This window comes from Epinephelus moara, chromosome 6 (genome assembly GCF_006386435.1).
Source record: "Epinephelus moara isolate mb chromosome 6, YSFRI_EMoa_1.0, whole genome shotgun sequence".
In the NCBI taxonomy this organism is placed as follows: domain Eukaryota; kingdom Metazoa; phylum Chordata; class Actinopteri; order Perciformes; family Serranidae; genus Epinephelus; species Epinephelus moara.
In genome coordinates this window covers 1,349,375-1,363,731 of record NC_065511.1, presented here as the reverse complement: position 1 = coordinate 1,363,731, position 14,357 = coordinate 1,349,375, and the positions used below count along the sequence as shown (strand labels likewise).

Below are 14,357 nucleotides of genomic sequence, written 5' to 3'. Positions count from 1 at the left end.
CATATCCATGTATTGAGCGTGTTGGATAAACACTGGGCATATTGTTATTGACCATTTTATTTATGTAGTTATGTCTATAGGCTCGGTGACACAAAATTAAAATTGTAATGAAGTGATTAGGGTATTGAAAAATGTGTTCGGTTATGCACTGTTGTGTTATTTTAAATTATAAACACGGTATTTTACTGCTCGCGTGAAAAATAGACCAGATGCCGAACTGAAACGCTGCCTCCGCGGGCACTCCGCTCTGCTCAGCGGCCTGTGTGGACAGTCAGATAGGTTAACATGGGCGCCGATTGAAAACTGCCTCCGCTGCTGCGCGCTGCTCTTCGGTTCCGCGTCCCGTGTGTCCAGAATGGCACGGGTGTGTGGATGTCTGTTCATCTTTTTGTTCATGTCCTTATTAATGCACACTTTATAACTTGCTTGTTGGATTTATTAAATGAACAAATGAAAACTAAATGTCTTTGAATATCTTAAAGGAAAATTAAAATGACCAGTAAAAATAGATTATGACCGGATTTTTATGACCCTGTCGGTCAAAATGACCGGCGACGGAAAGTCTAGTGCGACATCTGCTAGGACCTCGCACCAGTCACGTTAATTTCAGTTTGGTCATCAGACCCTTAATTTCTGTTGCTGTCATACTGAAAATTGCTGACTTTAATTTATGTTTGGTTGCCCCACCTTTGCCTTTTGTTTGCATTATCCTAAGTTTGGTCTTCTGACCTTAATTTATGTTTGGTCTATGATCTTTCATTTCTGTTGGTCCAAGTTGACCTTTTATTTCGTTCAACATATAGACACCATGGCCTCCAGAATCATGCCATCCCAGCCTTCCCTCTGCCATATGACCTCATCCCCTGCCCCTGCCATTTCACCCTAGCTTCATCTTGGTGGTTAGATCTATCCAAGCCTCCCTCTGCCACTTCCCTTCCATGCTCATCTCACATCCCCTGTTTTCTAGATAGCAGCTCCCCATTTGTTGTCCCTGTCTCATCCTGACCATATGTTCTCATCAAGGTTAAATTACCCCATTCAGGAGTCGTGCAGGCCTTCAAATGTGTCCTTTCACATTCACTGCCTCCTCGTTTCAGTTTGTCCATGCTTCTTCTGCAATGCATTCCCTACTAATCTTTATCTGCTTGTTTTGTTAGAAGCCTGTTGCCTCCCGGTAAGGTAAGGATTGCCTCACGTCATACAGTTTGTCGTCCCTCTCACTCCTCACACTGTTTTGGGGGGTTCCCTAATTGGCTACGGATCCATCACCCTCCTTATAACTCACCATCTTGAAGGGGTCTAATCGCCAAAGACTTTTCACATTTTCACATTCCATTCTCATGTGCATTTGTAATTAAATATTTTCTTTCCTAACCAAAACATGTCTCTCCTGATTGAAATCTTGTTAGACATTTGTGTGAAGTTTTGTTATAATTAGCACAAGAAGTTTTGAGTTATAGCCAAAACAATGTTTTGTGAGGTCACACTGACCTTGACCTTTGACCACCAAATTCTAATCAGTTTATTCTTCAGTCCAAGTGGATGCTTGTGCCAAATTTGAAAAAATTCCCTGATCCTCCTGAGGGATTCTTGAGATATCGCATTCACAAAAATGGGTCGTACGTATGTATGGACGGACAGACAACCCAAAAGCATACTGCCTCTGGCCGGCATGGAGGCATAAAAAAGGCAATAAAAAGACATTTGTTACAATATTTTTTAGAGATGTGTTTGAAAATGACATCAGGAAACACACCAACATCATCTGTGCGAGTTCATTACCAAGTAAGTCAGTCACCATTTAGAAAGTAATGTGAAAGGTGAAACTAATAACATGAATGATGGCTCCATTCTATTTGCCTGTCTCAGTAGTTTTACAGCACACCAGAGCCCTGGACCTGAGACACCTACATGGAACGCAGTCATTAATTATATTATTAGTTAAACCCGTTCTTTGTCTGTTCTGACATGTCAGAATGTCAGCTCTGAAAAAGCTCTATGGCTGCTAACAGTGTAAAGTGAAGATGTAAAGTGAAGTGAAGACCACACTCATACACATGTGCTGCTATTAAGTTACTGTGATGTGTTGATGGAAAAGGTACTGAGGGCTTATGACACTTTGATATTTAATGTGATATTGATAAGTAGTGAAGAGCCCTGAGCATTATTTACAGCGAGTCTGCATTTTCTCAGTCCATGTGACTGACTGCCTGACTGTGTGCATGGTGCCGACTGACCTGAACTGAGTACAGCCCTGACAGCAGCGGTCAATACTGGCCTGCCTGATGAATGTCAATACATCTGAATTTCCATGATGAGGAGGGACACACACACACACACACACACACACACACACACACACACTATGAAGGATATCACATTCACTCATTAAGAGCTTCTGACAGCAACATTTACTGTCGAGTTGATGCGAGGCAGTCAGCAGGAGAATCCACGTCCAAGCCGTCCCGACCCCAGGGGAGATAAGCCAAGGCTGAGGAAGTGTGACCAGGAGGCGCCAACCCAAATACAGACCCCCCAGCAGGGCCAGCCGAGGTCACCCCCACGGCGCCGACCTCTGATAAAGCAGGATTGTTGCAAATGTTACACCTGTGGACAGAAGGGTCATTTATCGTGGAACTGCCCCAGCAACAAGGAGTCCATGCCGACAGCTGGGTCAGCCGATGCCCAACGGAAGACCAGCAGCTATCTCACCACCTGCTGGGCCCGTGAGGACACAAAAGCCCCCAAGCTTCCCATTAGAATAGCAGGCCATGATGCAGAGGCTCTACTGGACTCCGGAAGTTCTGTCACCCTTTTAAGGCCGGAACTGACGACTGGACCCCAGGGGCCCCCTATTCCAGTCTCCTGTGTCCATGGGGACTCACGGGACTGCCCCACCACTAACATCCAGGTACAGACCACGAGGGGCACCTTTGAAATAAGGGCTGGGGTGGTGAAGAATCTGCCGGTACCAGTACTCATAGGGTGAGACTGTCCCATATTTTGGCATTTGTGGGTGTATTGCAAGCGAAACAGTGCAAGGAAGAAACCCCGGAGTGCCCGGAAAGTCAAGCCATTGCCGGCCTGTGAAGCGCCCTCTGGGGTCCCCAGCTCATCTGGAGAGGAGGAAATCCTGTATCCAATGAAGCCTCTTCAGAGGAAGTGTTTTCTGAGGCCTTCTTAGAATTCCCCCTTGTGGAGGAGGAACGGGGCCCGCAGTTTGGGACCGCCCAGTTAGAGGACCCCAACCTGGTACAAGCCAGAAGGAACGTGGTAGAAGTCGAAGGGAAACGTGTCGAAGGGGTGAGTGTGATCACATTTCCAGATTTTATTGTGAAAAACGGCCTTTTGTACAGGGTGGTTAAAAAGAGGGAACTCATTGTTGAACAGTTATTGGTCCCAAAATGTTATGTTCCCAAAGTGTTACACCTCGCCCATTCACACCTGTTGGGAGCTCACTTGGGGGTAGAGAAAACCTACAACAGAATCCTGGGCCATTTTGTACTGGCCAGGCGTGAAGAGGGCAGGCCAGGATTACTGCAGAAGCTGCGTAGAATGCCAGAAGACAGCCCCAAAGGTAAACTACCAGAATCCTTTGATTCCTCTACCCATAATTGACACCCCCTTCCAGAGAGTGGCCATGGATATAGTGGGTTCCCTTCCAAAGTCCAGTAGGGGGCATCGATATATCCTAGTCATCAAGGATTATGCCACTCGCTACCTTGAAGCTATCCCATTACGTGCTGCTAATACTAAAACAGTGGCCAGAGAGTTGTTCCTCCTCTTCGGTCGAGTTGGCATCGTAAAGGAGGTCCTAATGGAAACTGCTTCATGTCACGAGTGATGAAAGAGATGTGCAAGTTGCTGAAGGTGTGAAAACGTCTGTGTACCACCCGCAGACAGATGGTCTTGTTGAGCGGTTTAATAAGACTCTCAAACAAATGCTGAGAAAGGTTATTGATGTTAATGGGAAGAACTGGGACCAACTAATTCCTTTCATCTTGTTTTCCATACGAGAAGTTCCACAGGCATCTACAGGGTTTTCACCGTTCGAGTTGCTGGATGGACGGAGGCCCAGCGGCATGCTGGATCTAGCCAAAAAAGCCTGGGAGCAACAGCTGTCCCCCACCACTCCATCATAGAGTATGTTGACCAGATGCAGGACAGGATGGGCAAGATATTGCACTAAAAATGACTTGTAGCCTGTACATTTTGTTTTAATGGTTTTTAGCACATTTTTCCTAGTGAAAACTAGCATAATCATATAACCTGAGTGTCAGACTGAAGCAGGAGCTTCAGTCTGACATGGCTTCCATTGAAGGCGATTTACAAGGGGGAGGGAATTTGATTTTTTCCCTAACCAATCAGTACAGATCAACGACTCACCCAGAATCTGACGTCATTTGAAGTCGACACTCATTTGCTAGTCAAAAACATGGAGGGATGTTAACAGAGCAGTGGAGCGGTAAAGAAACCATGTCCAATGAAATTGAAAAGACATGCCGTCTATGCCAAGTAAACCTAGTAGTGAAGGGGGTCATAACACATACAAAACTTTTATATAGATGCGCACAAGCGAACGAGAGGTTAGTAAGCGAACGTTTTAGAGATGTCGGCATCGTCCTCCCATGTAGACCCGGCGTCTATTCTGGGAGGATTTGCATGAAATGTTTCAGACTGCTTGCCAGGGTTGAAGAATCCCAAAACATTTTAAAGCGTCTGAGCATGACGTGGTGGACGAAGAAGAAGACGAAGGCCAAAGCAGAGAGAAGAGGGACCGTGACACGCCAACGAAGACGCCAAGGAAAAAGAAGCTTTGTCTCCCGGCATCTCGTGTCAGCACGACAGAGGTAAACAACTAACACACGGCCACGCTTAAGTGTCATTAACCCAACATATTAATTTTACTGTAGTAACGTTAGCATTTACTCCCCATCATCTCATGTCCCTGATTAAATGTTGGGAGGTGGTTGTCACTTGGTAACTTTATTTCAGTTTATCAATTTACGATTATTTAAATGTATATAAATGAACATAAGGACTGCCAGGACCCTGTTGAGCTTGAGTAAGAGGTGAGCATCTGTACTGTCTGCAGTCAAGTAGACATACTGTGTCAAGTGAATGGTACATTTGCTTGTCCAGATGACAAGCGCACCAAAAAGTTAATGTCAACCCCTGCACAGTGAACTAAGTCTTCCCATAATCAGTGCTGCTATAGCAAGGAGCACAAACCATTATTCTGTTTACTCTGCCACCCACTAGACCTGTTTTCACCTTGTGCTTGTCTTTTATGACTTGTTCTGCATCGTTTGCAGTATATATCATTTTTATAATGCCACACATTTGTTTAGTTATCTTTATGACTAATTCAGCTGTTTAACTGATACATTATTTGTGTGAATATTACTATTATTATTATTATTGTTATTCCTCTAACTTTGTTTAAAGCCAATGGGAATTTGAGTTTGATAATTAGGAAAAGAGTAAATGCATAGCACTGATCTCTAATGCCATAAATCTTTGTTTATGTAATTAATATAGACCCACTACTTGATGAAGTTAAAAGAAAAAGTTCATGTCTTAAAGTTCTGCCTCCCTCTCCCAAATTCCAATGCCTCATAACTGATTATTGATGTCCATGGGCCCCAGCCCTCTCCAATTATGTTATAACTATAACTTTATATGTATATTTATAGGCAGGGGTGTTGTGCTAAATACAGAGGCTTGTAGTTTACTCACCCAATTTAACTTAATTGATTGTTTAATACAGTAGATCTGAAAATTGATGACTAAACTGTAAGCATCATGTCAAAGAGTTGGTTTAACTTAACAAGATTACCCCCAGATTATAGGCTATCATCTTACTTTTGTTAAATAACTGTGACCATATGATCCTATCTCTCTTATTTTATTCCATCCTTTTTAGGTGTACATCAAATACCCCAGTAAGGTAAACCCAGAGAGGTACAGATGTGACGCTGACATCAGTGGCGTGATAAGTAATCTGGCAAAGGGCAACTTCACCACGGCAGCCAGACTGATGTTGCAGCATGAGAATCTCACAGACGCGCTCAAACCTGCAATGGAGACAGTTATTGACAAGGAGTGCCAGCGTCTTTGCCACCAAAGGGAGGGTTTCATGCTGTGGAAGAGTTCCCCAGAAGAACTGAGGAATTTCTCCTTACACAACCTTAGAAAGGATTTGGAGCGGATGGCACCATTCATGTTCTCTCTGATCTGCACCATATCTGGAATGCAACACAACCATGCCTGTGCTGCTGCTGCCATTGCCCTTCGAGGGAGGGAGAACCGTCTTTCAGCCTTTTCGTACTACATCAACAGTGTACTGCAGTACGGTGGAGCCAAGAAATCAGTCTTCGAACGACTATGCAAGATGGGGATCACCACTACACATTCCAGGGCTGTCCTCAAACAACATACCATGTCAACACTCTGTGGAGAAGAGCTACAAAAGATAAAAGCTCAAAAAGAATCACGTTCCACTACCACAGCACAGGAGAGCATAGGACAGCCGACTACTCCACATCTCAGTTTTCAGTGCGAGTTGTCAGAATCCCTGATGTCAGACCTGGGTATAGGTTTACTAGACATAAATGATGATGATGACATAACACCAACCCTCCTGATGTCTCCTCCACAACCTTCTGCCCCACCTGTGGTCTGTGAAGAGGGCGACACAGCAGTACCAACCCTCCTGAAGTCTCCTCCACAACCTTCTGCCCCACCTGTGGTCTGTGAAGAGGGCGACACAGCAGCACCAACCCTCCTGATTTCTCCTCCACAACCTTCTGCCCCACCTGTGGTCTGTGAAGACGGCGACACAGCAGCACCAACCCTCCTGATTTCTCCTCCACAACCTTCTGCCCCACCTGTGATCTGTGAAGACGGCGACACAGCAGCACCAACCCTCCTGATGTCTCCTCCACAACCTTCTGCCCCACCTGTGGTCTGTGAAGACGGTGACACAGCAGCACCAACCCTCCTGATGTCTCCTCCACAAGCTTCTGCCCCACCTGTGGTCTGCGAAGAGGGTGACACAGCAGCACCAACCCTCCAACCTTCTACTCTTCAACACACAATACCACCCACTTATTCTGTCATATTTGACAATTTGGATTTCTTTGTACATGTACACCACCAAACAACTGACAACCCCAATAAATCAATTCACTGGACCCACCATGTTGTAGTGGAGGACAGAATCCCATTGCATCACCTCAGTGATGAAAAGCCAGTCACCAATCTGGAAAACTATGACCTTTCCAACTCTCTGCCTAATGTTGAAACCCAAAAAGTCCTGCGTAGGGACTTCATAGTTCTTGCCAGCAGGATTATCAGCAAACATCTTGCAGCATTCAAGCCTTTCTCCTCAGTGGTGGTTCATCACATACCCCATCAGTATTCAGACCATATGTCGAAGCCATCCACCTCAGTAAGTTTAAATACATTACATATTCCCAACAAACTTGCCGGGTCAAAACCTTTAAATCTGTACAGTCCACCGAGTAATTGAGTCTATCAGGCAACCATCTTGCCTTGGTCCAGATGACAGACTCCACCCACTCCACTGCTTGGTGTAGTGTTGACAATTCAAGTTGACAATGCAGTCTATCACTCTAGTCATTATCAAACATTTAAAAAGCCCAAATAGAAAAAAATATAATAAAAAATTACCTCATGTCTTTCTCTCTCCTCACCCCTCACCCCCTCCCCCTCTCTCTCTATCAGCATCCAATGGGACTGCTTTTAAAGAATGAGAACGTCACAGGAGATCTGGTTCAAATTCTGCGACACATACAGAAAGAGTAAGTTGTTAAATATGGGCGACCGAATTGTCAATGTAACTGCATTGTGACGCATTGTGAGCATGTAATTACATCTTCTATTTCCAACATTTTTATAAAATAAATTATTTAATAAAGTTGATTTCCATTAATAGTTGCACCCCTAAATGCAGCATGAAATCTACAGTGATCGATCGATTTTAATTGAATTGTTGCATTTTACAATTTGCTTGGCATACTGTAGGTATGTGCCAAACACCCCAGATGGATCTCCAATTTTAGTTGGAGGCGACAGGCTTACTGAGGCAAATAGTCGGAATGTCCAGTGGGCCTTCGCAAATGGTGCAAGTAAAACAGATAGGCTGGAAGACCTGCTATTCATGTTTCTTGACTGGCATGCTGTCAGAAACTTGTATGAAGTGAGTAGTAGACAATAAGGATACAGTATAGGAAATAAGGGAGGGCAAAATGTCCCTGTAAATTGTAATGATGATAATGAATTTTTCCCCTCATTTTCTTATTTCCTAGCCTGTAAGAATATGGTGTGCAAGTTCTGGGCCAACAAGTTCTGGGCCAACATGTTCTGGGCCAACAAGTTCTGGGTCAAGTTCAACGTGTTCAACAAGTTTAATTAGAGAAGTAAATTAATAATGGTTTATGGCTTCTGCATGCTATCTTTTGAAATGTAAGTTGTTTAAAATGATGATGTCTTAAACATTTACCAATATAAGTAGAGTAATTGTGTACTGTGTGGTTCTTCAGGTCTATCATAGTATATTCTTTAAAGAAGGGTCTGCTCGGGACCATGGAACACTGTGCTCCAACATGAACAGGATGAAGTGCAGCAATGCCAAGGCGGGACCACATAAGGCCTACAACCCTTATAAGGAGGTGGTCAAGAAAGACACAGCGGCACTACTTCTGGCAGCTACAATGGAGCAGTTGGGCCTGAAAAATGCCCATGGTAAAGAAAATAAAATTTCTTCATACATAAGGAAAATATTCCGAGGGAAAATAGTTACACGAAAGTCTGGTACAAAACACATTGTAAATGTATTATGGCTGAAGTGCCCCTTTAAATTAATCAAAATATGTCATTCATACCCATGTTAGTTTGTGTAATACCCACAAACATGCACAATACCTATGACACAATGTGTTTGACATATCTCCACAGATGTTCCAGATGGTCTGATACCTGAGGAGGTGTTACAGGGGACAGAGGAAGAGAAAAGGAGATGGCTGCACAAGATGGTTGCAGAGGTTATAGACTCTTTTGCTCTGTTTAAAGACCTTGATGTTGCAGATAGTGTTGGGCAGCCACCAGAAAAGACAAAGTTTCAATGTAGAGCAGCTGGTTGTAAGAAGATGTACAAATTCCCCAAGTCACGGTCAACACATGAGCAGAATAAACATGGCGTAACATATGATAACCCTGTGACAGAGTCAAGTACTCAGAGAACCTCAAACTCAGACTATGTGAAGGAACACTCTGAAGCCAGGCTCAGGTTTGGGTTATTCTTAGCAGACATGCAGGATGCTATAAAGGAGGGGGATGGAGAAAGGCTCATGCTCCTGTACAGGGTGGCTTTGTTGTACTACAAGGTCTATGGGCACGCTCACTATGCTTACAGTACACTGCTTCTCACAGTTCAGCTCAATGCCACCTTGTCTCCTCGGATGGCACATTCAGTGACATGGAACAGGTTTTTCAGTGGGAAGGGAGGAAAGGGAAGGAACATTCCTTTGGATCTTCACCTAGAGCAACTTAATAATTTCCTAAAGTCATTCTTAAAGGGTGTAGGTTCAAACCTGACTGACAGCACTGCCTTAAGGATCAGTAAGTCCCTTGCAGTACTTAGAGACCTACTGGACAAAGTTGACCAAGAAATAGGGATCTCATGTCCATCTGGTTATCACAAGAATAGCAGAGAAGATGAGGACATCTTAGTACTTGTTCAAGTATGCATGGAGACAGGGCTTTTCAGGAATTGCCCCGGTAGAGAGCACGCAGCTTTCCCAGCCTTCAAGAAAAATCTCTTCTCCAAGCTCAGTTACAGGGATTTGTAGCAATGGATGAGGAGCAAATTAAACGAATTTAGCATGGTGCACATCTAAGATGATACAAAGAAAATATTTTTGATTTATTTTTTGGGGGGGAAGCAAGTACTCCTGTACTGTAACTCAAGTACAAATTTAACAGGGCAACTTTCACTTGTAGTTGAGACACCCTGTCACAATACTTATATATTTCTTTTGATCTCTTGCAATCATGGGAATTTTCTTTCTGAAAAAAAGTACATAACCATAAAGATGAAAATGTGTACCTTGTCAGGAAAATGTTTGTTCATGTAGACTTATGTATCAATGCTTCTTATTTATTGAACACTGAATAAATGAAGCCATATCTACAGTACATTTCTTCTGTAATCATTTATTAAACTGCATATGTACATTCAGTATTGCTTTTAAACACTTTTGAAATCTTGAAGGGATCCAGGTCCAGACATTTTGAATCAACCACTTGTGGAATAGGGCTGGGCAAAATGGAAAAGAAATCAATTACATCAAATCACTGATACTGATATTTTGACAATATTGTATTGTGATCATATACATTTAACTGCTGTGGTGGACAGTAACAAAGTATATTTACTTTGGTACTGTTCTTAAGTAAAATGGAGTTGAATACTTTGTCCACCACAATGTAATTGAAATTTTTATATATCAAAAATAGCAAGTAGCAGATGTACAAGCTCAACTGTTTTGAGCTTGTACATCTGCTATTCTTTAAAACATTGATGTTACAAGCATAAAATTGGGCTTAGATTATTAAAACCTGGAAAAGACATGATATCCAAAATCCCAGACAATATGTAGTCTCATATCACAATACTGATATTGCCCAGCCCTATTTTTAAACAACTTCTTTCTTAGTGTCAAGGCCAGGATAAAGTTTATTGTAAATGTGTCAAGAGTTATCCCTGGGCATCTCAGTAACAATGAAATTACAATATTATGGGTGTAACGGTTCACCTCACTCACGGTCTGTAGACCAGTCTGCATTGTCTAAATAAATGAAATATACAATATTAAATCTTTTTACAAATAAATGAGGGACACTTTAATTTTTCTTAAGCATCAGAGTCAGAGTTATCACCGAGCATCTCAGGAACCTCATCGCCATCATCATTGTCAAAGTAACCCATAAAATCAAGATCTGGCTCCGAGAAACACTCTTCCTGGAAGCTGACCTGATCTACAAGTATGTCATCAAAGACATCATCAATGATCTCTAATATCGCTTCGGCATGCTGCAGTTTAAAAACTGGAATGTTGTCCATAATGTACCTAATGTCAAATATGTACTGACATTGTTCTACAACAGCCTCAATCAATTCAATACTGAAACCAGTGCATGCTGACTTGTCAGTGTATAGACATGTGTCTTTGACTAGTGTTGATCTGAAGTCCTCCAACAAGTCCCTGATCAACATTCTGTCAGATGGCTCTACCTGTCTACACTTTGTAGGACTGGAAATCACTTCTTTGAGTGTTTCATAGATGGGTCGAGGCACTGCACATTCCCCTGAGTCACAGGTACAACTTGAATGACAATATGTACAACACAAATGACCTGGCTCAATGTTGGTTGGGTTGCTTTCAAAGTAGCCATACAGTTTTTTTCGAATGCATCCCTGTTTGTGAGTTACAAGTTCTCTGACTGATTTGTCCACATGAACATACTGTTTGGTGTGATAAAGTACTGCATGTGCATTACAACCATTTCTGCCTGCTCTGCCTATTTGCTGGACAAGGTCCTCTACATCTTCCGGGGCACCAAACATCACAACATGTGAAATATTTGGAAAGTTCAAACCCATCCCTAAAGAAGTTGTAGCAACAACCACTCGACAGTTTCCATCACCATTAAAAGATGATACTACTCGTTTTTTGTTTGTTTCCAGCGTATTACTGTGGAATATTTCTATTATAAGGTTATCTGGCTGTGTGTCTTTGTCAACCCAAGCATTGTCTCCAAGCTATTTTCTAAGATAACCATACACTTTACCAATGGCTTTTAATGTCCGGCAGTAAATGATGATGGGTGACATTGACAGTCCTTTAGCCAGCACTTCCTTTACCACCCAATGAAGGCACTTCAGGTTGGTGGTTGCTGGCACATGACAAATACCTAATCTGATATTTGGGCGATTTGGGCTAACAGTCACTTCTGTTACTCTCTTCATGTTGAGTTTCTCTGTCACATGGCGCCGGGACTCCAAATCAGCAGATGCCGTTAATGCCAGCACAGGTGTACCTGACAACACATCAGAAAATAATTAATTATGTTTTAGCCTACAACTCCAGTGTTTTATAATACAAATATCTTGGTCCACAGGGGCTAAATAATGTAGATTTGTCCATTAATCGTGTGCACATGCAATATGCATGCACAGGAGGTCCATGTGGTGTGACCACATGTAATTCAACACAACATGGCCCTCCGTACACACGTTGCATTGTGCACAGAACACAACAAGGCTGTTGTTTCTTACTAGACAGTAGATAAGGAGATAAACAGTATTATTTGTCTAATATAGAGACTATGTAGACAGAGACATCTGGATTAGGATTTGACACTTGTGACTGACACAATTTTAATAGTATGGAAAACTACTCAACCACTTAATCCAGACACACTGTTATATGTGTTGTTGACATACCTTCTTTGGTAAGAGACCGTAGTTCTTCAAGTCTTCCAAAGCTTTCTCGGAAAGCTGGATGCCCATCCTTGCCCTCTCCCCTTTAGCACATAAAAACAAGCAGTTGTAAGTCTATATCTATATATCTATATGGGCTCTGACTGGCAGATAACAAAATTGTACATTGTGTGGAAAATTGAACATTTGACATTGTTAGATATTTTTAACCACTTAAACCAGATTATTTAAAACTCCCCATGGTACTTACCATTTGTATGTCATATGGACTTCGTCCACAACGATGCCGAACAGCTTCTCTCTGTAGATTTCGGAGCTTAGCATGTTCCTCCACTTATCGTTGAGTAGCCATGCCTCGGGGGTGCCGAAAACAAGCGAGCATTGCCCGTTTAAGATGTCTCTGTCGTCGTGCACGCCCAGCTGCATCGCCGTTAAATACAATTTAGCAGCTTCCTTTATTTGGTCCTCCATTAACGCGAGTAGTGGCGAAATAATGACCAATAACCGCTTCGTCAGGCCCATCTCCTCGAGTACCAAAGGGACGAGTTGGTATATTAAACTCTTCCCGAATCCAGTGGGGAGAACGCAAAAAACATCTCGCTTTTGAATGAATGCCTTTAAAGCAGAGCGTTGTTCGGATTTTTTTTTTATTTACTCAGTTGAGTAGGCGGGGTCTATGGTCTGGAACCAGGCTAATAATCATACCCATAGCTATAAATGCACTCTGCTAACCAAGCTAGCTGCTAGCGTTGGGAGCTAGCTCTCGTTAAAATATGGTCACTTCTCTCTCAAAAACCAATCTGGTGACGGCAAAAATGCCAAACTTAAGGCTTCAAAACAGGAAACCAGAAAAAAAAAAGGGGTGGCGTCACAGTGGCTACATCCGTGATTTTACACAGTCTATGGTTTTGTCACCATATCTGGAGAAGGTTTTGGTACCTGAAAACTGACACTACCAGGTATTGCAAACATGATAAAAATTTAAGTGTAAAAGAAGTGCAGTAACTCACTCTGGGGAAGATGGCGGCCAAAGAACAGATTGTCAGGATGAGAAGCAGGACCTCTCCCACTGCAAAGGTGATGTAGTTTGCAATCAGCCTGTTCCACAATACATGAACACACAGAAAAACCATTACTGGTTGTAGTTAACAAGTCCAGACTCTCTAACATCTGAATTAAGTAATTAACAGCTGCATGCTGAGGGGACAGAAAACCTTACTGCTAAGAGCAATATTACTGTGAGCTGGGCTTATAAAAATGTTTAAGATGCCAAGTGTGGAGGACCCCTCACAGTATAGAGTAAATTATTTTATGAATAAGATCACCTTGCTAATTACAATTTGAGTCCTCAGAGTGTGAGCTTAAGTTTCTCTTGCCTTTTGGGTTGTGAGACATAAATGAAACATGGCCACAGTGTGAATAAAAGTGTGAGATTACTTGAGGCCTTGTGAACTGACCAGGGGTCTATGAGTGCCTCCATAGCTGCAGTGAAGAGCAGGACCACACAGGAGCAGCAAAAAGCAGCTCCGCTCTGTTTCTCCTTCTCCACAGAGTACCGAGTCTCCAGGTCTGGATCCACAAACCTCAGGGAAAGTCTGTTGGTGTGTTTCCCCTTCAGACTGATGAGACAAGTAGGCTTTAGCACATATAATCACAATTTTGTATTGGGGAATATATAATACATAAGACAAGATATCATTACACCATTGAAAACTGATGCATCTACTTGCACCCCACACTGTGATTTGCATTTTGTGCAACTAAGTCAAGTTTGGGAGAAAACTGCTGCACTGATTTGTGCGTCTAAGTATCGAACTTTACTTTGTAC

The 14,357-nt window shown here is 42.7% G+C and overlaps 2 protein-coding genes across 5 annotated transcripts in view; both read right to left on the bottom strand.

Moving 5' to 3' along the window:
- Positions 1–14,357, bottom strand: part of adcy3a (adenylate cyclase 3a) — a 129,801-nt gene that overhangs the window by 56,689 nt on the left and 58,755 nt on the right. For all 4 annotated transcript variants that reach the window (XM_050045771.1, XM_050045769.1, XM_050045770.1 and 1 more), the window contains 2 exons: positions 13,987–14,148; positions 13,540–13,627 (listed from right to left, as the gene is read on the bottom strand). In XM_050045771.1, the coding sequence (XP_049901728.1) occupies positions 13,540–13,627; positions 13,987–14,148 (250 nt within the window). The remainder of the gene's footprint in view (positions 1–13,539; positions 13,628–13,986; positions 14,149–14,357) is intronic.
- On the bottom strand, positions 10,230–13,435 carry LOC126391240 (ATP-dependent DNA helicase RecQ-like). Its single transcript, XM_050045873.1, has 3 exons — positions 12,780–13,435; positions 12,533–12,612; positions 10,230–12,126 (listed from the first exon to the last, which is right to left on the bottom strand). Exons 1-3 carry the CDS (start codon positions 13,049–13,051, stop codon positions 11,849–11,851), a joined length of 630 nt encoding a protein of 209 aa, XP_049901830.1. The 5' UTR covers positions 13,052–13,435; the 3' UTR covers positions 10,230–11,848.